Raw genomic sequence first — 26,212 nt, forward strand, 5'->3', positions numbered from 1 at the left:
AACGATAATGGCTTGGGGAGCAAAGGTAGACACTAAAGCCTACAAGGAATAAAGACCAAGTTCGGGCAACCCGATGCTTATGCCCGAACCCAACCCAATTTTTTCGGTCAATTTTTATGTGTGCTCGAACCCAAGACCGAACCCGACCTATATGTGCCCTAATCTGACCCAATGTTGGGTTGAACCCATCGGGTTTGGGTTTTTCCCGCCCAAGTTGCAGCCCTAGTCAAGACCATCTCAATATTTCTCTTATCCAAAACATTGGCTTGAAACAAGATTTTAAACCTTGGTATTACCGGTATAAAAGAATAAAAGATACATGCATAGTTGCAATATCATGGCATTAAACTTATGAGCCACGCTATGAAAATTATGGGAAAGGGTGATTGAACAAGGATTATGCAAAAGAAAAAAAAATTAATTAAACAAAGATATCAGAGAACCAATTCAGTTTTATGTGCGGTAAATCAACCGTCGAACAGTCTACTTAGACAAATGATGTAGAAGTTCAGAGAAAAGAAGAATCTTTATATTGTTTTTTTAGCTTTGTAAAATGCATGAAATGTAGGGAGTTAATTTGCTAGGCAATGAGCAATAACAAAGTCCCAAATGTATATATCAACATAATTAACAACATTTAGGAGAAAGCCGTGACTGGTATGAGAATAAACATTTTGATATAAAATTTTGTAGCATTCCAACTTTTACTTGACCATTTTGAAATTACCATGACAGATCTGTGCAACCCATGAAGTAATTTTTTTTTTTCAAGATCTAATGTTATTCTTCTTGCAATTAGATATTGCCTCTAATTGAACCAACAAAGCTGATAATGGACATGAGAGTTGGTAACTATGAGTGGCATGAGTTTTTTCCCAATGGTAAGACTTCATCTATTTTGTAACTTATTACTTTTTCTTGTCTGGCATTGGGCTGCACTAAGTGATATGTATTGATGCAGTGAAACATAATATTGGTGTTATTATTACCATATGGGGACCCATTGCCCTGGTAAGACAATCTTAAACTAGTTTCCGTAAATGAAATGTTGAACACTTAAAAACACTTAAAAAACTGCGCTTGAATCTTTTGTTGTTGGAATATAGGTGTATTTCATGGACACACAGATTTGGTATGCCATTTTCTCTACTGTATGTGGTGGTATTCATGGAGCCTTCAGCCACTTGGGAGAGGTCAGTGGGTGTTCATTTACTGTTAGTCTAGTTGCTAACATTCCTAATTAATTAATTTTTTTGTACTTACCTTCTATATGCTTGACTTTCCTTAGATACGAACACTTGGGATGTTGCGATCCAGATTTGAGTCTGTGCCCAATGCTTTCAGCAAACGTCTTGTACCATCCTCAAGAGAGGATGCCAAAAGTAGCCACTCGGTAATACTGTTTTTGGTTGATTTTACCATATTTAATTATTAATCTTACTATGATCCCTTCCCAATGTGTGCATTACATGTAAATTTCCAGGCATACAAACTTAACTACACAAACTGATATTTGTTTGTCTGTGGACAATGTTACTTTAGTAGTTATGATTGTTAACCAACCAGCTTCTTCAAAAGACTGATCTATTGGAGAGGGGGAGAACTATGAATATAAGAGGGTCACAGACTTAATTAGGGTATGACACACCCGAGAGTGGAGGAAAATGTACACTTAACACTCCTCCTCACCCATAAGGGTGAAAAGATTCTAACTCATGACCTATACAAACCTAGTGCTCTGATACCATGTTAACCAACAACCTACTCCAAAAGACCGATCTATTGAAGGGGGAGAACTATGAATATAGGAAGGTCACGGGGCCTAACTGGGGTATGAGTATGACACACCCGAGACTGGAGGAAAACATACACTCAACAATGATATAGGGACATATTAAACAATAATGCTCTTTTCACTAAAATTGTGCACTCTGCAATAACAGGATGAGGAATGGGAGCGGAGGAACATTGCAAAATTCTCCCAGGTGTGGAATGAATTCATCAACAGTATGCGGTTGGAGGACTTGATAAGCAATAAGTTGAGACCAAGTCTTGCTTAAAGAATTTTTAATACTGTATGTACGACTTTATTGATACTTTCAACATCTTATTAATTTACTTTTATCATGCAGGGAGAGAGATCTTCTGCTTGTTCCTTATGCTTCAGGTGATGTGTCTGTTGTCCAATGGCCTCCTTTCTTGCTAGCCAGTAAGGTAGATGTTTAACTTTCTTGTTTTATTTGAATGCTAAATATGTTTTCTCTAGGATTAACCCTCTTCCACCCTACTCTGTCTTCACTCGTAGATACCCATAGCATTGGACATGGCGAAAGATGTCAAGGGTAAACCGGATGCATACTTATTTAAAAAGATAAAGTATGATGCATACATGCATTCAGCCGTGATCGAATGCTATGAGACGTTAAGAGATATATTGTTTGGGCTTTTGGATGATGAAGGAGATAAACAGTAAGTAAAATATATCCTTAACATCTTTTTTTAATCAACAATCAAAGAAATAAAAATACATAAGAAAGAAAAATCATAAAAGAGGGAAAAATATTGGTTAAGAAGAAAAAGGCAAAAAAAAACAAAAATATTATGACCAAGGTTGTCTTGGTATATTATCTCCATTTGATGGGATCCTCGTTAAACATCTGCTTTTGTATCTTATGGTCCAGGGTTATTAGGCAAATATGTTATGAAATTGATGAGAGTATAAGGCGGGATAAATTCTTGAGCGTCTTCAGGATGAGTGAGCTGCCTCAGCTCAGCACTAAGTTGGAGAAACTTTTAACCCTTTTGGTAACATTCTTGTTTCAATTTTCCTTATTTCTTTTAACTCTGACATTGAGGGACAGGTCTAGACCTAAGGGTTATTAGTTATTGTACTTAAGAGCTAATGTCAACAGAAAGGTGATCGTGAAGATGTTAACGAGTTCAAGGTGCCAATTATCAATGTCCTTCAGGATATTATGGAGATTATTACGCAGGATGTTATGATTAATGGACGCTCGTAAGATCCTTCTTCAATTTTTTATTTTTTAAAAAGTACACAACAAAATGAGCTTTCATGACCATCTTATGCACTTAAATTTGTTCATAGAATTTTGGAAATATCTCACCAGCAGAAGCAACATAGTCAAGATCCCAAAAAAGGCGAGAAATTTCAAAAACTAAGGCTTGACCTTATGGAAAATAGATCTTGGATGGAAAAGGTACTACCATGCTCATTTTCTTTTTTACCTTGAACCATTTGTCTTGTAGTCTATTTGATCAACTTTTTTGTTTATATTTTTCACACAGGTTGTTAGGCTTCATTTGCTTTTGACCGTCAAAGAATCTGCAATAAATGTGCCTATGAATTTGGAAGCTAGGCGTCGCATCACTTTTTTCACGAACTCTTTGTTTATGAATATGCCAAGTGCTCCAAAAGTTCGTAACATGCTATCTTTCAGGTTAGACCTTCTGCAAAAAAAATCCTACAATTCTAGATCAATCAAATTAACTTGCCAGTGTATTGACAAATCCACCAAAATAAAAAATAAAAGGAAGAAGGAGAACATTATTTTGCTTTAGATTATTTCTATACTGTACAGATTTGGGTACAAATGCTGGAATCTATATAGTGAGAGTTTTATGTTTGATGAACACTGAATTCTTGGATTTTGGGTTTAGTAAAATTTTCTGAATCTAGAAAAAAAAAACATTTTTATAATGTAATGTGGTTACCGTGTGACATATGACATCCATATCGCATACTCTCTTTTATTTTTTTACTAGGAGTGATTGCACATACTTATGACGAGAATGATACATGTTTGTGTTATTTTATTTATTTATTTTTTTATAGGTAAGCTGGACTTGAACCCACGACCTCAAAGTTGTTTTGCATTGTGTCACACCAACTGAGGGGTTTGTGTTATTTTTTTATTTAAAGTGTCTCCAATTGAGAGTGTAGTTCTATACGGTTTTAGTACAAGTTAGAGAAGAAGGGCTGTGCTTTGATGCTTACAATCCTCTGATGTCCTTTTATATTAAAGACTTCATCAATTTTTCAATATTGCCAATTAGAAAATAAAAACCAAAAATACTTATTCTACCTTATTTCACATGACTAATGTCTTAACCCCCCAATCACCCAATTGTACGTAACTTGTTTAGGCCCCGTTTGATTCAGCTGCCTGAATCTGCTGTCAGCTTCTGCTGTCAGAATCTGCTGTCAGAAGCTGAAACACTGAAAAGCTTGTTTGTTACAGCTTCGTAAAAGTGTTGTGCTGTTGACCAGAATCTGGTAATTATTGTTTGATATAGCTTCTAGAATCTGTTGTTTAGGGTAAAATGACTAGAATACCTCTGAGGTTGATAGAACACTCAAAATGCATAAAAAATTACCAGAATACCCTTATAAATTTATAATTACACTAAATATATATAAATATAATAAAATTATATAAAAAAATTTAAAAATAATTGTATTAATTTTAAAATATTTATAGTTCAAAAAAAAAATTATAGAAAAATTTATAATTCTACAGAAATTTCGACAGCATCTCCTCTTAAAAATGGACATATGAAATTTTCCTAATAAACAAAATACCTGCATAATACGCAATTCAACATTCACATTACATCATATATACATAACATATCCACATCACATCATATATACATAACACATCCACATAACTTCTAATTTACATTCCGACATCATTTAAACATAATAATCATAGTTAATATAATTAGTAAAATTGAAATAAATAAAAACATGAAAAATATACATCCAACATCTTGAAGAGGATCATAAACATCTTAAGTTTCACCAAAATCAAAGGGCTTGAGAAAGTACAAGGCGTTTTCCATTCTTGATATCAAAACCAATCAGTGAGCTCGTTTGTCGATTAAAATATATGTTTTCTTGATTAAACTCTAACAATTATAACCATTGTCATGGTTGAGGTGATTCACCAAGAACAACTTGGCAACTCATAGTTTAATCTATAATTAAGTAAATAAATACGATAATATATATTTCCAATCGTTTAGTACTTATATCGGTCTTGGAGACCACGTACATTTTGATTCCAAATACATTTTGAAGGTTACAGCCAAACAATAGTTTGGAAAATATACATTGAAAATCTCCTAAATACTTCAGCCAAACAATAATAGACATACAAAAAAGTGAAGAAACTAAAGAGAAACAAATGATCTAAACAAGATAAGATATAATAGAAATTAATACAGGAGAAGGTGCCATGGCCTGAAGAAAAATAAGAAGGAATGGTGTATTAAAGTACATAAAAAGAAGCAACAAGAAAGCCTAGTGAAAATCTGTTCTTTACTTGAGTAGAAAAATTATGTCTTGACTTTGCCATGAATTAAGACCTTTAAATTATCTGCAAATTAGGCTTTTAAGGTTAAGAGTGATAAATTACAGAATTTTAAACATCCAAAGTATAATTAATTTTCCACATTTCCTAATTTCAACTCTTCTAGACATAACAAAAAAGACAAAAATCTATAAATCAGAAACTATTATAGAATCTCAATCAATTATTTGCTTCTCATTTTCTTGGATTGATAGGATTAGTTCAATTTTTATTCAAAACAAAACGAAAACAGGTTGAAAATCACTAGATTTGAAGAATTTCTAAGTGCATTTTGACATCAATTTGTAGAGAAACAAGATTAAGGAATCCAAATTGAGTTATAGATGAAGAAAAACGAACATTATAAGTAAGAGTTTTAGTCTTCTATTATCAGGAGTGCTGCTTGATCGACATTAAAGCTTGAAAACCAATAGATCGAAAGCTCCAACTTCATATCTAAGAATCTGAAAATAACATCAAATAGAAGAAAATCCTTAATCCTCAACAAATCTAAACTAAAATATACTAGAAACAAAAAATCAAAATTCAGAATTCACAAATCACGAGCTCTAAAATGATCTCAAAGTCGTCAAATCGGCAAATCCAGTAATCACAGTCTCCAAAACAGAAATCCACACTTCTCAATTTCAAAATCAGATAAATATCTGAAAAAAAAACTAACCTCCGGTGTCGTCTTTTGCTCCACCGGCGGAGCTTCCAAGTGAACCAAAGGTGCTCCGGTGAAGACCAGATGCCGAAGCAGGCTTGGATTTAAAAGCTCGAAGACTTGAGATTCGAACTCACAGAGAAAGGTCCCTCGACCTTCACAGATCCCTTTTGAACACCGTTTCGGTAACCACCAGAAGCCATTATTTGATCCTTCAAGAGCTTTTAGCCATTAAAGGGCAGAGAAACACAGATGACTGTGAAGGTCTGCGAGAGACAGGTTTGTTCGAGGTTCTGTCGACAGTAAAAAGAAGAAGAGAAGAAGAGAGAGTGAGATCTGTGCGAGAGAGAGAGAGAGAGAGAAAGAGTTGTGTGGGCTCTGTCGACGGAGAAGAGGAGAAGATCTGTGCGAGAGAGAGAGAGAGAGAGAGAGAGAGAGTTGTGTGGGCTCTGTCGACGGAGAAGAAGAGAAGAAAACGAGATCGAGGGCATTTGCGTCTTTTCATCTGAGCCGTTTTTCGGTAAAAACTTCTCCCGCAAACGCAGTTTGGTAAAGCGGCTAATATCCGCTTTTAATATTTGCGTTTAAAAACGCAAAAGCGTGACGCAGTTTTTTGCAATTTCTTGTATCAAACGGTAATTACGGTAAGAAATGCAGCTTCTCATTGCAAACGCGCGAAACGCTGCGTTTCGAAGCTCAATCAAACACCACCTTAATGACACTAATATGAATACATCAACACTTCCCATCAAGTTAAGAGGCTGGAGCCTAGATATTGTGAAATGTGAACAATGTTTAAAATCTCATCTTGAGGAAATTTTTTTTATTATTATTATTATTGGTAACCTGTTTTTAATGAGTTTAGTAACTCGGTGCTGGCGGGATTTGAACCCCAAGTCTCCGGTATCATCATAGTAACAAAAACCGGCGATTTTTTGAGAAAAAGAAAACTCATTTAAAACGTGACTTGCATCCCTAACAATTAAAATGACAAAAGTCTCCGTTCTTTATATATTTTTTCCGTTGTTTTCCCATTTTTTTCACATGAACACAAATTTAAACATTTTCGGTTTTTTTTTTTTAAATGTGGGATTTGGTACAGAATAGAATTTGGTAATTCATAAATGTAAAAGTATGAGATTTGATGATAAGAACTTGATTTTATGAATTTTCATTATATATATATATATATTTTTTTTTTTTTTTTTTTTTCATAACTTTTAATATATTTTTTGTCTTCTATTTTCATCATTTTTTTTTCCTGTTTTTAATGTTTTTTTCCGAAGTTTTCCCTTACTGTTTTAAACCCTTACACCAACTTTGTGACTATGGGTATCATCACCCAAAGACTTTACCATCTAAGCTAGCTGGCACTTGCAATGTTTTAGTCGGGAGAAAAACTGAGACAGTCTCGACCAAAACATTCTTGAAACAGTGAATGTTTCATTCAGTCTCAACCGAAATCAAAATGTCTTGGCTGAAGCACTCCTAAATGGTACGAAACTTGAAACAATGACTGAATTGAAGAATTATTAACTAACAACTAATGCTAGAAAGAAGCTTAAAGAATGGTAAGTGAAGCAAAACATAAGGCATATAATGATCTATATAACAAGTTAGGAAATAAAGAGGGTGAGAAAAATGTCCAAAAGCTGGCACAAATTAGAGAAAAAGAAAATTAAAGACTTTGATCATGTTAGATGTGTTAAAAATGACGATAAGAGAGTTTTGGTAAAAGATGAAAAGATTAAAGTAAGGTGGTGGAGTTATTTCCAAAGATATTAAATGAAGATCACATATGAGGCTTAAGATAGGAGACACATGAGAGACCAAAGACCAGACATACTTCTATGGATTTACGGTATTGTAAGTGAAAATAGCTCTAACAAAGATGAAGACGGGTAGCGATTTAGGGCCATAGGATATTTCGATAGAAGCATGGAAATACATGGGGAGCATTAGATTGTCCTGGCCAACTAAGTTTAATATTTTGAAGTCAAAAATGATGTTGGATGAATGGAGAAAAAGTATTGTAGTACCTTTATAATAAAAATAAGACAGAGAGTTGCATTACCATCAAACATCAAAATTATGAGTCGTAATGGAATTATGGGATAGAGTGTTGGAGCAAAGATTAAGATAAAAAAATATAAATATCAATAACCAATTTGGTTTTATGCCGGGGAGATCAACCATCGTGACTATCTTTCTACTTCGGTTAATGATGGAAAAGTTCAGGGAGAATATGAAGAATCTCTTATGATTTTTGTTAGACTTAGATGAAGCATATTTCAAAGTACCAGGTGAGTTTATTTAAAGGGTATTGGAAAAGAAAGGTGTCCCATGTAGATTATCAAATTTGTTAACTACATATGTTAAAGATTGAGACTAGTGTGAGAACAAACGATGAGGATTAAAATTACAATGATTTACATCAAGGGTCGACTTGAGTATGTATATACATTTCTTAGTTATAGATGAAGTAATTGTTTCTATTGTAGTTCAAGTCCCGTAGTGTATGTTATTTGCAGACAATCATGTTAATTGATGAGACTAGGGAGGAGTCATGCAAAACTAGAACTTTGGATAGCTTCTTTGGAGTCCAAGGACTTTGAACAAGTAAAACCAAGAAAGAGTTGGTTCATTCAGCTGACATCAAATTTTGGGATAAGGCGTTGATGATGGTGGTATTGCACTCTTTAATGCCATCAATAAACATCCTATTGCTTGACATATTGAGCATGATGTCACCTTGCACCTGCACCAATTAGCACTTTTTTGATTTGTTGACCATGCTTTGACACTTGTGCTATTTGAGTAATCTTTGGTAATGGATATCTTATTATTCTAACGTCACACCCTCATCCCGTTTATGCTTTTAGTGTTTTGACTCCTTATTACAAAGAAGACGTTCTCTATTCGGAGGATGAGCTCAACAAGGAAAATGAGGATGGAATATCAGTTTTATTTTACCTACAGAAGATATATCCTGGTAATTGTTGAGACTCTTGGTTGCAGTGTCCTTGTTTTTTCTGTGGCTATTATAAACTGTGCCAATTTTTCTCTGTTACTGCAAACTAGATGAGTGGAGCAATTTTACCGAGCGTATAAATTATTCAAAAAGAGATGAGAAAGAAAAGATGGATTTTGTTCGTCAATGGGTATCTTACAGAGGGCAGACACTTTTTAGAACAGGTTTGGATGATATAGAATGTATGCAGCTTAGCTTGCCTTAACAATATTCGTATGGACTTTTCTAACACCATCATTTTATGTTTCTACTTTGTACCAGTGAGAGGGATGATGTATTATAGGCAAGCTCTAGAACTTCAATGCTTCCTGGATATGGCTGGAGATCGTGGTATGTTTCTTTGCTATGGATTTATGTTTTGTGTCTCTTTCGATCAATCTCTTAAAATTAGAGTACACTTTATTTTGGATATCCTTATTAACTGAGAAATCAATTGACCATGAGCTATTTTTATGTTTGTTTTGCAGCAATTTTCGGTGGTTACAGATCATTGGATATAGATCATCAGGAAAAGATGGCTTTCACTGCCCGTTCGGAAGCGGTGGCTGATACCAAGTTTACCTATGTTGTTTCTTGTCAGGTGTATGGTACCATGAAGAAATCCACCGAACCTCGAGAACGAAGTTGTTATCAGAACATTCTTGCTCTCATGTTACTGTAAGCCATATAAATTTTAAATTTCTAGTAATTGTAGATCTATTTGCAACCATGTTGATTAATTTACCTCATTCTAAATCCAAAATAATGTACAGGTATCCATCCCTACGTGTTGCTTACATAGATGAGGTAGAGGACTCGGTGAATGGAAAAACTGAAAAAGCTTATTATTCTGTTCTTGTCAAAGGAGTTGAAAAGTTTGATGAGGTATTGCACTTAAGAGAATTTCTTGTAAAGTTTTAGTTTTTTGATGGGTAATTTCCTGTAAAGATTGGTTTAACAAGTAGGAAATTGCACCAGAGAACTATTATCCTGGATTCCTTATATCATGATTAGTCAATCTAGAGTAGGACTAATACAAAGCAGCGGTGGGATGACACTTAAAAGGTCTGCATCAGATTCAACTTCTATTGACTAACAGTAGATAGTAGTAGTAATTTACTTCTCTCTGCAAGTAGTAGAAGTGATGCTCAGCAGCAAAGAAAAGCCATTAAAAGGTCTGTAAATCAGGTTCAAAACAGATCGATTAAATAGGATACAATTTGTCATACTAAACTAGTAACTGACTTCTGCCTGCATGGGAGCTTGGTCACTTCCAATGACTCGTGATTTTGCATGATCTGTATCTGAATTCCACTTTCATCTTGTCATTGTAATACATGGTTTGAATCCAACAAAAATATCTTGCAAGATCACCATAAGGTATAACTAAATTGTGTTTTGCAACTTGTAACAAAATCATGAGGATTCCTTCTTTCTATCTCTCTGACATGATCATGCCATGCCTTTTGTTGTCATTCCCTTACATATGGATTCGTGCTTAACTATAAATAATAGCTTTTATCTCACTCTAATATATGGATTATTTTTTATTTTTAGGAAATTTACCGCATCAAACTCCCAGGCCCTCCTACCGAAATTGGTGAAGGGAAACCAGAAAATCAAAATCATGCTATAATTTTCACTCGTGGGGAAGCACTTCAGACCATAGACATGAATCAGGTACTATCCATTCATTTATAAGATAGATTGTTTGAGTTACTCATTGTTCGTTTTCTTATAATGTGATTTCAGGATAATTACCTTGAAGAGGCTTTCAAAATGAGGAATGTTTTGGAGGAGCTTCTGAAACGTCGTCGCGCAGACCGGAAACCTTCAATTTTGGGACTTCGAGAGCATATTTTCACTGGAAGGCTAGTTTAACATATATCTTGCTATTATGCATTTTGATCTTGATGATTATATCATTTTTGTTCACACATTTTACAAAGCAAATCCATTTTCCACAGCATTGTCAATGATAAGAGTGTAGACCTTATGGGCTCATATGTTTCTTTTCTGTATTTTTTCATACAGTGTGTCATCACTCGCTTGGTTCATGTCCAATCAGGAGACCAGTTTTGTAACTATTGGACAGCGAATTTTGGCAAGCCCTCTTAGGTAATGATATTATTCTTAGTCATTTGTTCCTATGTTTTGAGTTGGTAAGTATATGTTAATTAGCTGAAGTATATCCTTTTCCTTTTTATTAATAATGTTTTGTATTTTTATCTATAGTATTAAATTTCTTCTTACTTCCACAAAAAATACCAAAATATTTCCATTTGTTGTCCTTTTGGCCTTGAGGCCTTTGCTTGAGTGAGTCCATTTGTGACTAGTTACACCCAATGTGACCTTATGGGCCCAATGGTCATCTCTGTTATTTTTTACAAACATATATTGATCAATTAGGATAAAACTTAAAATATGCTTGCCTCTTGTACTTCCAGAGGTTTGGTTTGCTTGAACTCAACACCTCAATTTTATTCAACTTCGAGAAAATTATATTAGAATTTTTAGCAATCAATTAAGACCTGATTAAAACCAGCTCTGAATTACTTGCTAGGTATGCTGGTAACCTTTTGTTTAGCAGGTTACTGGCATCCTATCCTTCGACTAGTCTCTACTCAGATGCATTTGGAAGGTTTCTTTTTTTTTTTTTGTGGCTTTTTGGCATTTGATGGGTGGAGAATGCTTCCTTTTGCTTTATGTTGGAGCATATGGTTTCAAGAATAAATTTGTGATCGTTGGCAATGGTCATCAATCTTATTAAAGAGGTCTGTTTCCTAGAGTTTATTAATAGTTGTATTGAAAGGTAGATTTCATAGAGTCATCTTTCACCCTTTCGGGAGATGGCGAAATGCTATTTAGGAGTTCATTTCATTAGCATTACTTCATTTAATGTATCTTTTGTATGTTGGGATTTCCACCCACTTCATTAATAAATCTCTCATATTACCTATCAAAAACCAAAAAAAAATGGGAAATTTAAAAATAAAAAAGTAAAAGAAAAAGAATAAAAAGAGACTAATGAACTAAAAGCAAATCTAACATCATTTTTAACACAGTCAAGTAAATTTTGGAAACTATAGTGATTAAATTTATAATCACCTTCCTCAACTGCATTTGTGTTATTTATTTAATATGATTTCATAGTTGGCGTCAATTCCTCTCATTTTCGTATCAAAATCAAAACCTAAAAATTCACAGGATTTATCAGAAGCCTGAGTTTAGCTTTGCTATATTTCCTTAGCATTTTGATATGCACTTTCTGATCTTTGGTCTTTCTATATTCACAGAGTCCGCTTCCACTATGGCCATCCTGATATCTTTGACCGAATATTTCACATAACAAGAGGAGGAGTTAGCAAAGCCTCAAGAGGAATTAATCTAAGTGAAGATATTTTTTCAGGTAAAGCAAGATATTATTAAACTAGTACAGATTACATGAATCATCAGATGCTTAATCATGTAAACTTCTGCAGGGTTTAATTCGACTCTACGTGCTGGATATATAACTCATCACGAATACTTGCAAGTTGGAAAGGGTCGTGATGTGGGGATGAATCAAATATCGCAATTTGAGGCGAAGGTAGCAAATGGAAATGGAGAGCAGACACTGAGTCGGGACGTTTATCGGCTTGGACGTCGCTTTGACTTCTATAGAATGTTATCATTCTACTTCACCACAGTTGGTTTCTACTTTAGCAGCATGGTATGCAAGCACATGCAATCTTCTAACAATTATTTATTTCTTTGTTCTTTGTTCTATAATTACTAGGTTTCAATCTGCTTATGGCCCAAATTACTGGATATTTGGCCCATGCATGATGCTTGTTAAGTTCACTTTGCTCCCCACATTGGCATAGTTACAGAACTTATCTTTGCACAAACCCTCGCCTTTGAAATTCTTACATTTCAAATTGTTTGAATTTGCATGCGATCCAAGGTATTAAATTTCAATTTTGGTTAGTCTGGAAAATGGAAATATTTCGATCAGTGTGGAAATTAACACAATTTTGAGAAATTATGGAAATGATAGAAATATTGAAGAAATTTTCATTGACCCTGTAAGAAACGATAAAATAAACATCAAAACACTTTAAATCGCCAAAATGCAATAAACTCCCATATGGTGTAAAATTGAAGATCAACAACATTTTGCTACACATGCGCAAATATTGATAGTCCGACAGTAGAAGTAAGAATAATAATGTTGCGTTAATGACATATAACTTAATATGTAAAGCACCAAAATGAAGAAACTATTAAGTATTGCATTCATGTGTTATTATATTTCTTTTATTTTTTGAATAAGTATGAATAAATTACTAATATTTCCAACTAATTAAAACATGGCTTCTTGTGTGCACACTTACAGAAATGCACTAATATGCTTAGAATACATTAATAAGCTGAAATAGATCACTAACTAATAATAATTCATTTATACTAACAGATGAATGTTGTATGCAATTTTTTATTGATAAATACAATGTGTAATTTATAAGCTCTTTCTGAAAAGAATGAAATAAAGATTACTAAGCGAAGTTGTTTGATTTCCAAGGTCATTAACTATGCTCTCATTTTGGAGATCATTACTTGCTATAAGGATTTGCAAACGATTTGTTTAGGGCTTTGTCTCAACATCTTCTTTATTTCAGATTACCGTGCTTACTGTATATGTTTTCCTATATGGACGGCTGTATTTGGTACTGAGTGGTTTGGAGAAGGCAATTCTTGAGGATCCAAGTATCCGGCAAAGCAAGTCCCTTGAATCGGCTTTGGCTACTCAGTCGGTCTTTCAGCTTGGCTTGTTATTGGTGCTCCCTATGGTGATGGAAATTGGCCTAGAAAGAGGTTTTCGCACTGCTTTGGGTGATTTTATAATTATGCAGCTTCAGCTGGCTTCTGTGTTCTTTACTTTCCAACTTGGCACAAAAGCACATTATTTTGGGAGGACAATATTGCATGGAGGTTCAAAATACAGAGCTACGGGTCGTGGGTTTGTTGTGTTCCATGCAAAATTTGCTGATAACTATAGGTTTTACTCACGAAGTCATTTTGTTAAGGGGATGGAGCTGATGATACTGTTGGTTGTGTACGAAGTCTATGGGAAGTCGTACCGCAGTTCAAATCTCTATTTATTTGTCACATTCTCCATTTGGTTCTTGGTTGCTTCGTGGTTATTTGCCCCTTTTATTTTCAACCCTTCTGGCTTTGAATGGCAGAAGACAGTCGATGATTGGACCGATTGGAAAAGATGGATGGGTAACCGTGGTGGTATTGGTATTCAACCAGATAGAAGTTGGGAGTCGTGGTGGGATTTGGAACAGGAACACTTGAAACACACAGACATAAGGGGTCGAGTGCTCGAAATAATCCTGGCATGTCGCTTCTTGATCTACCAATATGGAATTGTTTACCACCTCAATATAGCCCACCATAGCAAGAGTGTGCTGGTATAAATTCCTTCTATCAACAATGGTGGTTCTTTGCTAATCTTATTTATGGTCTTATCATGCCCTACCTTACAACATTTTTCTGTCTTTCTTTCATAGGTTTATGGACTTTCTTGGCTTGTTATGGCAACCGTTTTGGTGGTTTTAAAGGTACATGCATTAAACACACAGATATGAAGTAATTCTTGAAAATATCCTCAGTTTTATAATTCATCCCTATGTTACTTTACAAATCTCTTGTTACAGGGCAGAGTTTTATTTAGTGCAATTGTTAATAAACATTATAATATTCTATTTTGTAATTTTAAACCAAGTTTCTACGTAAAATATTTTACGAAACGCTTCTGCTTAAGTCTGATGTTGCCTGCCTTTTGACTTGTTTTACAGATGGTATCGATGGGTAGACGACGATTTGGTACTGACTTCCAACTCATGTTTAGAATCCTCAAAGGACTTCTATTCCTAGGCTTCATATCTGTCATGACCGTCTTATTTGTAGTTTGTGGCCTCACGATATCAGACTTGTTTGCTGGCATACTTGGCTTCATGCCCACTGGATGGGCCTTTCTTCTTGTAAGTGACATTATCTCAAGTTCTTTTTGTTGTCTGAGGACACGTAATAGCTCACGAGATACCATATCAAATGGTCTTTTTTGTTCCAACATGGTGGATCCTGCAATCTCCTGCTTTGAACTAGATTATGACTACTGTTTGGTCACACAGTTCAGACAACCAGATAGCCGAATCCATGTGTCAGAACCTAGAAAACCACTTTTTATAATATTCATAAGCCACCATATTATATTCAAAATTTTAGCTAGAGTCAATATATTCTTTTTCCACCAGTTATAGATAACATAGCTACTAATGCAAAATTTATCTATTTCTCCTTCGAAGATTGGGCAAGCATGCAGACCGTTACTGAAGCATATAGGACTCTGGGACTCCTCTATAAAGGGGTTAGCAAGGGCATACGAGTACGTGATGGGGCTCCTAATCTTCATGCCCGTGGTCATACTATCATGGTTCCCCTTCGTCTCAGAATTCCAAACGCGCTTACTCTTCAACCAAGCATTCAGTAGAGGTCTGCAAATCTCAATGATTCTAGCTGGGAAAAGAGAGAGGACTTTACTCAGTTGAGGTTCCAAATCTTTTGTCTCCCTGGTCTTTCTTTCATAGACTCATGTCGTATATTCTTTGACCATGCAATTATTGTAACTTTTTTCTACCATTGTTAAATCATTCTAGTATAGTCGACATTATATTGTCTTCTTTGATAATTTCTTCTTCTTTTGTGTGGGTGTTATGATGATTCTTGTGGTTCACAAAAATGAACATATATTAGCAAGTGTGAACACCAGAAAAAGGATGGAGACCCATAATTAGCAAAATTTTGTATCATTAGCATATAATCTGTAATATTTAGGAATAATATTTAACCCAAACTTCTCCCAAAGCCATGCTTTGCTGCTCTAAAACTGAAAAAAAAAAAATTCGCATTTTTACAAACATTTAAAGAAAATAAGGGTTTGTTACCCTTTGGGTCATGGAGCGCTAAAAATGAACTTCAACACACGACCCATACCATCTCAGATTTTGGGTCTTCTGGTCCTCATGGCCATAAATCCGTCGTTTGTCTCACGCTCCCCATTTTTTGGAGGGAACCAAAATCAGACGCTTGGGCTAGGGTTTAGGGTAGGTTTCCGACTGTTGGAGCTCGTTGCTTCTGTTTCTAAACCTTAGAATCAAAAGCTTCAACAACACCAGTTGGATCTCCGCGAACCTCCATTAATAGCATCAACTCTCTCGCTTTTGGCATCGAACCCATGGTTTTAAAACTCGTCCAAGACTGAGACGTATCTCCCGAGTTAACTCGGTATTTGAGCTGAACGAGATCAACTCCCAAGTCACTTTTTTTAGTCAAGATTTAATACTTCACATTCAATTTTTTTATTTTTTGAACGAGATGTCCCAAACGTATCGGAAAACTCGTCCGAGACAACTTGGTATCGGGCCTGGACGAGACGAGATGTGAAACCAAGTTTTAAAACCATGATCGAACCAGACTGTTGGAGACGAAGATGGGGTTGGCTTTTGGCAACCCAATGTTTACTTATTTGCACTCCAATTAAAAATAAAGAAAGTTAATGAATGGTGAGATCAGTAATAGTTGGGGTGCCGATAGAAAATTAATTTGAATTGTTACAATTTCATTGAAAAATAATTCGAATTAAAAATATAAAAATATTTATGGATAACAAATTTGGGTAGCACAGTTGGAGTGCATACCCCATGCATATCGATAATCACTTGACGACCCATAAACAAGTATCGGTGTCAGCGTTGGAGCTGCTCTTAAATGCCAAAGATTTGAAATCATCCTTCTCAAATGTAACTTGGCATATCATTTTGGGTCCACTGATCACATTGTTGTTGCTTTTATTCCTATCTGATCGATTTAAAAAATATTGAAGTTGTTTTTTGTTTTTTTGTTGGATCCTATTGTGCCTATCATTAAATGTGAATTTTGATGTCACTCCCATGTACAAACCTCTACAATTTATCCACAGGAATTAAGAGTTGGTAATGATTGACTTATGTTTTCATATGGCCCATAGGCCTCTTCTATCTTTTGCATATTTTAGTAATATGTATTCCATTAATTGAAGAAAATCAATAAAAACATAATTAAAAATGTAAAGGTGTACAATTCTCTATCATGAAGTCGATAAATTTGTCAAAAAAAATTCAATAACTTGATCATCGAAACTGGTGAAAGCAAATGTTTTAGTATTAAAGATGAGGTAGGCTCTTTCATAATTTATCATTTGTGTCTTGTGAAGATGAGCTAGTCTCTTTCATGGGAGAGAATCGCTTAGGTACGTAATTATAGAATATGATGAGGGAGATTCTCGAACCTTCTTAAATTTGGAAAAATGCTAGCTTCAACCCACATGTTGAGGCTCTCCATCAACACGACAGTTGGAATGCTAAGGATTCTCGAGAAAATGTATTCCTCAGAGAAAGTATATTAATCCTTAGAAGATTGAAACTAATCTCGAGGATATGTGTTTTTTCTCAAATTGTAAGGGTCATGTTGATGGAGAGCCTCAACCATGGGTTCATCCTAGAAAAGAAAAGTCTTTTTAATCTTATAATGATTGACCATCACTTAAATATTGTGAAAATCTAATTTTATTAAGAATTTTTGGATGATTAATTACATAAATCCCAGTAAGATATTTATAGAGATTACATCAACCAAGATGAGGAGACTAGCCTATAAGAGCACCTCTAACAATGCTCTTTACAATAAATAAAATATTTTGTCAAAATCTTACAAATGTTATTTTAGTTAGTCCAAAATTTGTTGGTTGTTCTAACCGACTCAACAAATCTTTCATTTGTTGAAAATTAACTCAAATCTTAATAAGAGTCATGACCTCACATTTTGGAATCCAAAACACATGATCCAATGTCACAGGCTTCTAGAGAACGAAATTCTAAGAACTTTGAAAAAAAATATATTATTTTTCACCGTTGATTTATAATTTTAAGTTTTGGGAGTTCAATAGCCGTCCATTTCAATGTGATAATCCATAAAATCTAGAAGGATATTGTGGTTGATTGTCAATGTGATAATCCATGTGGGCCCAACGACCCTTATATTTTTAATAATAATTAGCCAAAGCGCCTTGCTTCATGTTCGTTACTTTTACATTTAACAATAAAAAGTTTGTTGGACCTAATTTTTGTGGTTTGACTCTTTATAATAAAAAGGATGTCAAGTTTAATATTCTATTAGAGTTGGCCTAATATAATTATTCTAAATTATTGATACTTCTTAATGTAGAATATCCTAATTGATATTTCTACATGTATATTCTCCATTGCTATTTTTCTTTTCTGATGAGATACATTGAAAATGATACAATGTATATCATGCATTATAACATGATTGCATTCATTTCTCTAATATACTCCTGCAATTGTATGATCGTTTGAAGGAGTGTACAAATGATTTCTTTAAATGATTGCTCTTAATCTCATCAAGTTATATGCTATTAGATTGCCTAAAATCCATTTGTATTGTTTGATGCTCACTATTTGTTTGTGAAGTCCCTCACTATCGCATCCTACTCCTTTTTGAGTTTGTTGGAGCATGTGGCTTACAAATCTAGATCTGTCATGATCTCTTCCAAGAGCATACAAGTAGAATTGTGTTATTTAAATGAAAGAACGCTTGTTGGAGAGATTTAGTTTAAAAAATAAGATCGTAAGAGATGAATGTATAAACGTAAGAGATTTGTAAAGATATAGAAAGATGTGTGGTTTTATTGAAGAAAACTAGATTAATGAGTGTAGAGGCTCAGGAGAACAAGGAGAGAGACAAGGCAATGAGTATCTCATTTGGGACTAAACTGAACACGTCCCCGCATGTGACGGCTGGACTGGATCAAAGCACGTGGAGATATGAATTAGATGACGTAAAGGAAAGAAAGACCTACTCTGATACCATGATAAATTTGGGGGTCCAACTCAAAACCAATTAGAAATGAGTGAAGAGGCCCTATAATTTATAAGGAGAAAAACAAGACAATGAGTGTTTGATGTGGGACTAAACTCAACAACTTCAAACTCATTTGAGAATCCTAGGCTTGGAATGGACTTACCAACTGGGTTGAACCCCATGCATGATAAATCAAAGCTATCCAAGACTATTTGGCTTAGTTCAAATCATTGACTTGAGTTTCAAAGTGTCTTTGCAAATATCCAATTAGTCAGAAGGCAAGAAGTTGGTACATTTCAGTTTGCTTTATAATTGAGATTGGGGAGCTCCCCAGAGACTGGACAAGAACCCTATCTATATAGCTCATGTGTAATAAATTTTATCAAAGTTCGAGTTGTTGGAATTGGAATAAGTTTGGCAGCAGACCATAAAATCTCAACGTTCTTCTCTATTCAATGAAAGGTGAATAATCATTTTGGACTCGTCCCAAGTTAGATGGAGAGAATCATATTTCGTAATACTTGACAGTTTTTAATGTGTTTGGGAAGGGTATCACGGCCAAAGGGAAGAAAATCTACATCAAGAGAGCAACCTTGATGCAAATCGCGATATACATAATATGAATAACCAGGCCAAGTCTTCTTCTTCGATCTTCTTTGAATATGACAATGTGTATGTGATTCTACTCTGACGTCCAAGTCCGTCAATGACTCAACATAGTTTCAGATTAAATTCAATACAATTGCATTAGTCTTCAATCGTCGTCCTTTTGTAACCACATGGATGGGGCGTGTGGTATGCCTCGTTTGTTGTCTCTTAATTGGGTCTCCTTTGTTTTCTCTCCTAACAATAAAAACATTGCCCAAGCATGTGATGCCCTTTGTGTTACTATGTATTTCATCTCGACTTGAAGAATAGAGAGCCAGTTTTCGACTCTAAAAATGGACCCTAATCTCTGGACTTAATATTTCTACATCGTCGAGGCTAGCTTGTATCTCAAGTAACTCATTTTCCGTTGGATGAGGACTCTTCTATTATAGAAATTTGTTTAATTGTAAAGTCGTGATAATCTGACTTAGCCATGTGACATACTCAATCAAGATCCTGACGTGACAGGCTCGTGAACTGTAGATCTGCTCTCTTTGAGATACAAAATTGCAATTTTTTATGGAGAACCGTAGTTCTATATCCCAGGGAGAGCATATCTACAGTTCCTGAGACTACCACATCAGGGGTGTCGATTGAGTATGTCACGTGATATGATTTATAATTACATTTGTATGCACTTTTTATCAAATCAAATGGTATTATATTTGGGATATAGATTTAAACGTTGAGATCCGATAAATATCGGATCTTCAAATTTGGATCTAGATCTGATTTCAATGGGTTCCATATATCAATCCCACCCGAATCCGATCCATTGAAATCCCTACCCATAGGTCCCTTGTAGCTTCTTTGTAAAAGTCTGTGTACGTGGCAAGCAATATGACCCTACACCAGCCTCTACTCTACTCTACGTATGTGGGCCCACTTGAGATGTTGCTTACATAACTACCTTTTCGCACGCGTACCACCCATCCACTCTTTTGCAAAAGCAGCGTTGAAAAAGAAGGCAAAAAACAGATTATTTTCTTCATAATTATTTAAATATAATTAATTAATTAATTAAATTAAAGGGTTATTCTGTATGACGCGAATTACCATATTAAGTGATTCCGGAGGTTTTACCACCGCTCAATCACCATACAAAACTTTAATATGATGATGTAAGCATCTTCCGCTACTAGAAACTTCTAAAGCGATTATTTTCTAAAGTGATTATTTTTTATTTTATTATTATTTTTTTTTTTGCTAATCGAGTGTTCGGACCAACTTGCACGCACCATGACTAATCTCGGGGAGGAGTACCACAGCAATCCACGAACCCATGACGTGCGCCTAACCCACACTTCACGTACTCGCCCTTACCACTTAGACAACCCATGAGTGGGTCTTCTAAAGCGGTTATTAATAAGAGTGTTGATTTTCTAATTAGAATGTCTTCACTCGATTAATACTCGACTGATGTGGCATAGATATTTTTCCACACCATAAACAACTGAGCATCTATTATGAGATGCGCAGTTGTGTATCCCAAAGAAAAAGATGTATGGTTCCATTTCCATGACATGGCAATCGAGTGAAGACTTTCTATTAGAAAATCATTATTTGATTAATTAAGTGTTTTAGTGCCCATAAAAAGTTAATATGTCCATTGAGTTTGTTTATCCACAACAGAGTGATGGCAGGCCATTTGATCAAACTGATAAAGTTTTAGTTTTCATTTACGACCAATTCCTTGATTGGCCCAACAGATATGAATGAATGGTCTAGATTGGATCTTCATGTGTACATAACAAAGGTTTGAAGTCATCCTTAAATGCCAGAGATTTGAAATCATTCTTCTCAAATGCCACTTGGCACATCATTTTGGGCCCACTGATCACATTGATGTTGCTTTTATTCCCATCCGTTGGATCAAAAAATATTGAAGTTATTTTTGTTTGTTCAATCAGTCATATTAAGCCCTATCATTAGATGTAAATTTTGATGTCACATTCATGCACAAACCTCAAGAATTATTTAGAAAAACAAAATTAAGAGTCAGTAAAATTAGACCAATATTTTGGTGCATGAATCCCATCGATTAAGCACAAATTAATTAAAAAGGTAAAGATATACAATTTTTTATCATGAATCCTATTAATCTACTATTTTTTTTCCTAACCTAATCATCAAAAATGGTGGAAACCAATGTTTTAGTCTTAAAGATGAGCTAGGCTCTTTCATAGATTTTCTATTTATGCCTTGCCATGAGAATGATATATGTAGAAAGCAAAGATGATTACGATTTACGAACATAAAGGTATTAGAGATTTCCATTTGTTATAACTTTCAATATGCTCAAGTGGTATTTTGATTCAATGATTACGATTAAGTATGTTGAGAAGCTTAGAAATCTCACATATACTCGTGGATCTTTCAAGAAATTGAAGTTTATCGATCTAACTTTCGCTCTATTTTCCTTCTCGCGTGCTTGGAGGGAGTCAAATCTATGATCCGACTTTTTGGCTAAATGTGATTGATGGTAATCCATATGTATGCATATTTGTAAACTTGTTGACCTCCCCCGCCCCCCTCAAAATAATAATAATAAATAAATAAATAAATGAACAAAATCATCTTGTTTTGTTCCTTCCAAAGACTTCGACACTTCAACACATCCTTAACAATGTATTTTATTTTTACAAATCGAGGGTGAATAATTCATGAAAACATAAAATACAATTTGAGAAGAATCCAATTAGTATTTAAGAGGGAGAAAAAGGAAAATAGACAAGTCTAATAAAATTACAATGAATACAAAGATTATGGATAGACTCCCACTGGCTTTGCAAATGAAACGTAACCTTGTCTATAATAAGGATATTATGTATGAGGTGATCAATGGCTGATAATTTTTCCAAAATGATCATTTAAAAGAAATATGCAAGTGTGTGCGTGCACACATACATATGCTTTATAGGACATTGTAACCCCATATATGCATTTACTATCTTCTTCATCGTCCCTAATTTCATCTTTATAAATATAAGTATAACCTTAATATCTTAAAAACCCTTTTTATAATTAAATTTGTAGATATGTGGGTTTCAAAACCTTTGAAAAGGTTTGAGCTCATTTACGTGAGTTTAGGAGTCGTCATCATTCAATTAAAGTGTGAATGGGCATCATAAAAAAATTTTGAAATTCTTTTTTTCCTTGACTTGTAATAATTCACATGTTCAAAAGGATAATGAAAAAGATCTTCCTAAAAAAGTAAGGTAAGGAGGTTTGGTTGAGGGACAAGGAAGGTTTTAGACACATAATCCTTCCCATCCTAAGATGGTTACCAATAGATTGATCTTAGGTGAAGTTACAAACTCATTTTTTAAGTTTTAAAAGTAAAAGAGGTTATATAGAAGAATTAAGAAAAATTGATTATAATTTTATTTTGGAAAATGAGCAAAATTAAGACAACGTGGAAGCCACTACTAAAAATAGGTATTTGCTGAATTTTTTTTTTTTGTGAGCTTGAGACTTTATGGAAATCCATATGGATTTTATCAGTTGGGGTCCCAAAGTTTCAAAATTAACTTATGTTTCTCATTGGAAAGTTTTGTTTATTGGTTTGATCATTTAGTAAGGTTTATGATTTGAACCGCACCATGTAAGAATCAAGACTACATGCATGAGATTTTGTTCATTTCTAGGTTGTTTTGTTGGCTATAAAGGTTAAGTATAAACCTACGAAGACCTATATCTTAACCTTTAGTCATTTTGAAAGTGAGTGTGTACAAAGTGTATGCATGGGATGGATTTAGCGAGAGGAAATTACCTCCTAAGAGAGTTTACTCTCTAGAAAAAATAGAATAAAAAATTATTATTCTAGAATACTTAAAGTGCAGTAAAAATAAAGTATCTACATTATGAAATTTAAATTGCATTGAAATAAAGAATGTAAAGCAATCTAATCTAATACTCTCAATGAATTTGTTGATGACTTATTAGGAAAAATTGTCTCAAAGAAAGATTACTCTCTTTCTCCAAGCTTTTAACTAAGGAAATGTAAATCTAAATAACTAAATTAGAAATTATGTAAATAAAATAAAATTACTTGAAATTAATGAATGGGTAGTAGTAAGAATGGGGAGATTAAATAGGGGAATGAAATGTTTAACTCCACATTGGCTTTCTTCTTCTTCTTACTTATTTTTCTTTTTCTTAGATTTTTATTCTAAGGGTTTTGAGATAATGAGAGGCTAGAGAGGTTAGAGAGATTTTTGGACAGAATTTTGGATTACCAAATAAATCCTCCTATTTTCCTTGGAAGGATCTCCTATTTATGGGACTTTGAAAAATCATTGGGATAAATTTATTTTAAAACCTTGACTACTTAAATATTCTAAGAAAAATCTTCATGAAAAACATTAATTTCACCTTATAACATATGCCTTGATGGTATTTAACCTCTTATAGAATTACACAAATCTTGATCATCAAAGATTATGATAGTCTTTGCACTCAAAACTTTAAAAAATTCTTTGTGAATGGTAGAATGGTCTTAGACCTTAGGTTTTGAGTCAATTGTGAAAGAACTAAGTTATATGATATGTAAATAAATGTAGGCTTTTTGGCCTCTTTGATCATTTTCCTTGATAGAATTTCCAACAAACTAAGGGTGCAAGAGGTTAATTGACTCAAATTCTAGAGAATTTTTTAAGAAGGACAAAGTAGTCATAAGTTTTGGAAGATAGTCAATTTACATTGATGTCATGGGGACCATGTGAATTTTGAAGAAGATTAGAAGGGTAGAAAGTGAGAATCCACTCTAATGAATCCTAACAAACTTGGATTAAGTAGGTAATTATCCTTGAGTGATGACCAAACAATACTAAAAATCTTTTTTTAGAGGATTTGAAAAATTACAATAAGATAAAAGTGATGACATTATTGGAGAGTTGAAGAGATAAAAGAGTAAAAAGATTCCAAAAAGAAAAAAAAAAAGTTGTTCTATACTAACTTTGTTTCGCACAACACTCAACATTGTATTAACATGGCAGTATGGAAAGATCCATAGTTTTTTCCTTGAGATATAAGGAAAAAAAAATCAATCGTTCTCCCCCACATGCCATGTCAACACTAGGTTGAACGCAATGTGCAACAAAGTTAGTTCAATATTTTTCAAAAATAAATAAATAAAGAATGTCAACGATCTCTACATCCTCAAGAGATATACTATTTAGAGTTCTTATAACTCAATTGAGCATTTATATGTCAAAAAAGTATAATAAAATGCCACAATGACGTAAAACTCAAAATTTTAAATACATTAAAAAAAATATTTTCATTATTGGATTTTTATTTTGATCTCAAAGTTCAGCAATGGTCCATTTTCAAAACCTTGGATTGAGTCCAAATTTATGTTTCAATATATATTTTTAATTTAAAATTAAATTTTACCATGAAATCTAAAAGGTTGTGACATTGGATTGTCAATGTAACCTAATGGATCTTAGTCTAATTTCAAATCTTAATAACTTAGGTAGGCTATCATTTTCCCTTTTAGAAAATCATAAAAGACCATAAGGGTTAGGGATGGAAACAGACCAGGTTTAGTTAAACCTGTCCTCGGCTCCCAACCCTTAACTCGCCCCTTTCTAACTTTTTTGACCCATCCTCGCCCCACTCTGCCTCATTCATTTACAAATATTGTATGGATAGGGATTTGAACCTAGAACATGAGAAGTATATATATATATATATATATGAACAGCGTTATTACGACCCCCTTTGCGACCCCCTTTGCGACACACCTTTTTGTCTTATATGGGAAAAAATGTTTGGAATGGGCTGATTTTTTGTGAGGATGATCTCTATGGTGAGGGGATCATCCTGGCAAAAAATCAGCCCATTCCAAAACTTCTAGACCGTCCGATTTTTGTTGAAAAATTATAGACCGTCCAATTTTTGTAAATCAATTTTGATGGGGTTAGAAGTTTTGGAATGGGATGATTTTTTGCCAGGATGATCCCCTCACCATAGAGATCATCCTCACAAAAAATCAGCCCATTCCAAACATTTTTGCCCATATAAGACAAAAAGGTGTGTCGCAAAGGGGGTCGTAATAACGTGACCCTATATATATATATATATATATATATATATATATATATATATATAATGTTTGACAAGCAATTTTAGAGAGACAATGTTTGAGGACAAAATTTGTCCTATATATAACTTAAAAGTTCAAGATCAATTCAATTTAAAACTTCTAACCCCATAAAAATGATTAAGAATTGTGAATCATCAATTTTTATCGTTAATTTATAAATTACTTTTGATAGAATTAGAAGTTTCATATTGAATTGAATTTTTATGTTGATGATCTTCTCATCATAGAGATCACTCTCCCAAAAAAATCAGTCAAATCTAATATCAACTCAATCTTTTATTTTAAAAACAGAATCCGCCTCGGAATCGTTTAAAATAGTGAAAAACTCGACACCGTAGGGCGGATCGGGGCGGGGCAAAATTGTCATTATGTTTTCCGTCACTTCTGTCACTTCCGTGGCACGTGATTTATTATGTTTTCCGTTACGTTAGAAC

At 34.1% G+C, this 26,212-nt stretch overlaps 1 protein-coding gene across 1 annotated transcript in view; it reads left to right on the top strand.

Moving 5' to 3' along the window:
* The window catches only part of LOC147411060 (callose synthase 7-like), a 38,307-nt gene extending 22,519 nt beyond the window's left edge, over positions 1-15,788 (top strand). The window contains exons 18-42 of the mRNA XM_086444126.1: positions 800-881; positions 962-1,011; positions 1,107-1,193; positions 1,289-1,393; positions 1,944-2,038; positions 2,133-2,214; positions 2,306-2,469; positions 2,682-2,805; positions 2,913-3,016; positions 3,107-3,218; positions 3,307-3,458; positions 8,922-9,031; positions 9,121-9,234; positions 9,332-9,400; positions 9,538-9,727; positions 9,823-9,934; positions 10,607-10,729; positions 10,802-10,920; positions 11,084-11,167; positions 12,346-12,458; positions 12,532-12,761; positions 13,711-14,508; positions 14,608-14,658; positions 14,896-15,081; positions 15,406-15,788. Of these exons, the coding sequence (XP_086300252.1) occupies positions 800-881; positions 962-1,011; positions 1,107-1,193; positions 1,289-1,393; positions 1,944-2,038; positions 2,133-2,214; positions 2,306-2,469; positions 2,682-2,805; positions 2,913-3,016; positions 3,107-3,218; positions 3,307-3,458; positions 8,922-9,031; positions 9,121-9,234; positions 9,332-9,400; positions 9,538-9,727; positions 9,823-9,934; positions 10,607-10,729; positions 10,802-10,920; positions 11,084-11,167; positions 12,346-12,458; positions 12,532-12,761; positions 13,711-14,508; positions 14,608-14,658; positions 14,896-15,081; positions 15,406-15,648 (3,699 nt within the window). The 3' untranslated portion in view covers positions 15,649-15,788. The remainder of the gene's footprint in view (positions 1-799; positions 882-961; positions 1,012-1,106; positions 1,194-1,288; positions 1,394-1,943; positions 2,039-2,132; positions 2,215-2,305; positions 2,470-2,681; positions 2,806-2,912; positions 3,017-3,106; positions 3,219-3,306; positions 3,459-8,921; positions 9,032-9,120; positions 9,235-9,331; positions 9,401-9,537; positions 9,728-9,822; positions 9,935-10,606; positions 10,730-10,801; positions 10,921-11,083; positions 11,168-12,345; positions 12,459-12,531; positions 12,762-13,710; positions 14,509-14,607; positions 14,659-14,895; positions 15,082-15,405) is intronic.
* The last annotated feature ends 10,424 nt before the right edge of the window (positions 15,789-26,212 follow it).

The sequence above is a fragment of the Akebia trifoliata genome, chromosome 1, assembly GCF_017979445.1.
Source record: "Akebia trifoliata isolate Shusen 1 chromosome 1, ASM1797944v1, whole genome shotgun sequence".
In the NCBI taxonomy this organism is placed as follows: domain Eukaryota; kingdom Viridiplantae; phylum Streptophyta; class Magnoliopsida; order Ranunculales; family Lardizabalaceae; genus Akebia; species Akebia trifoliata.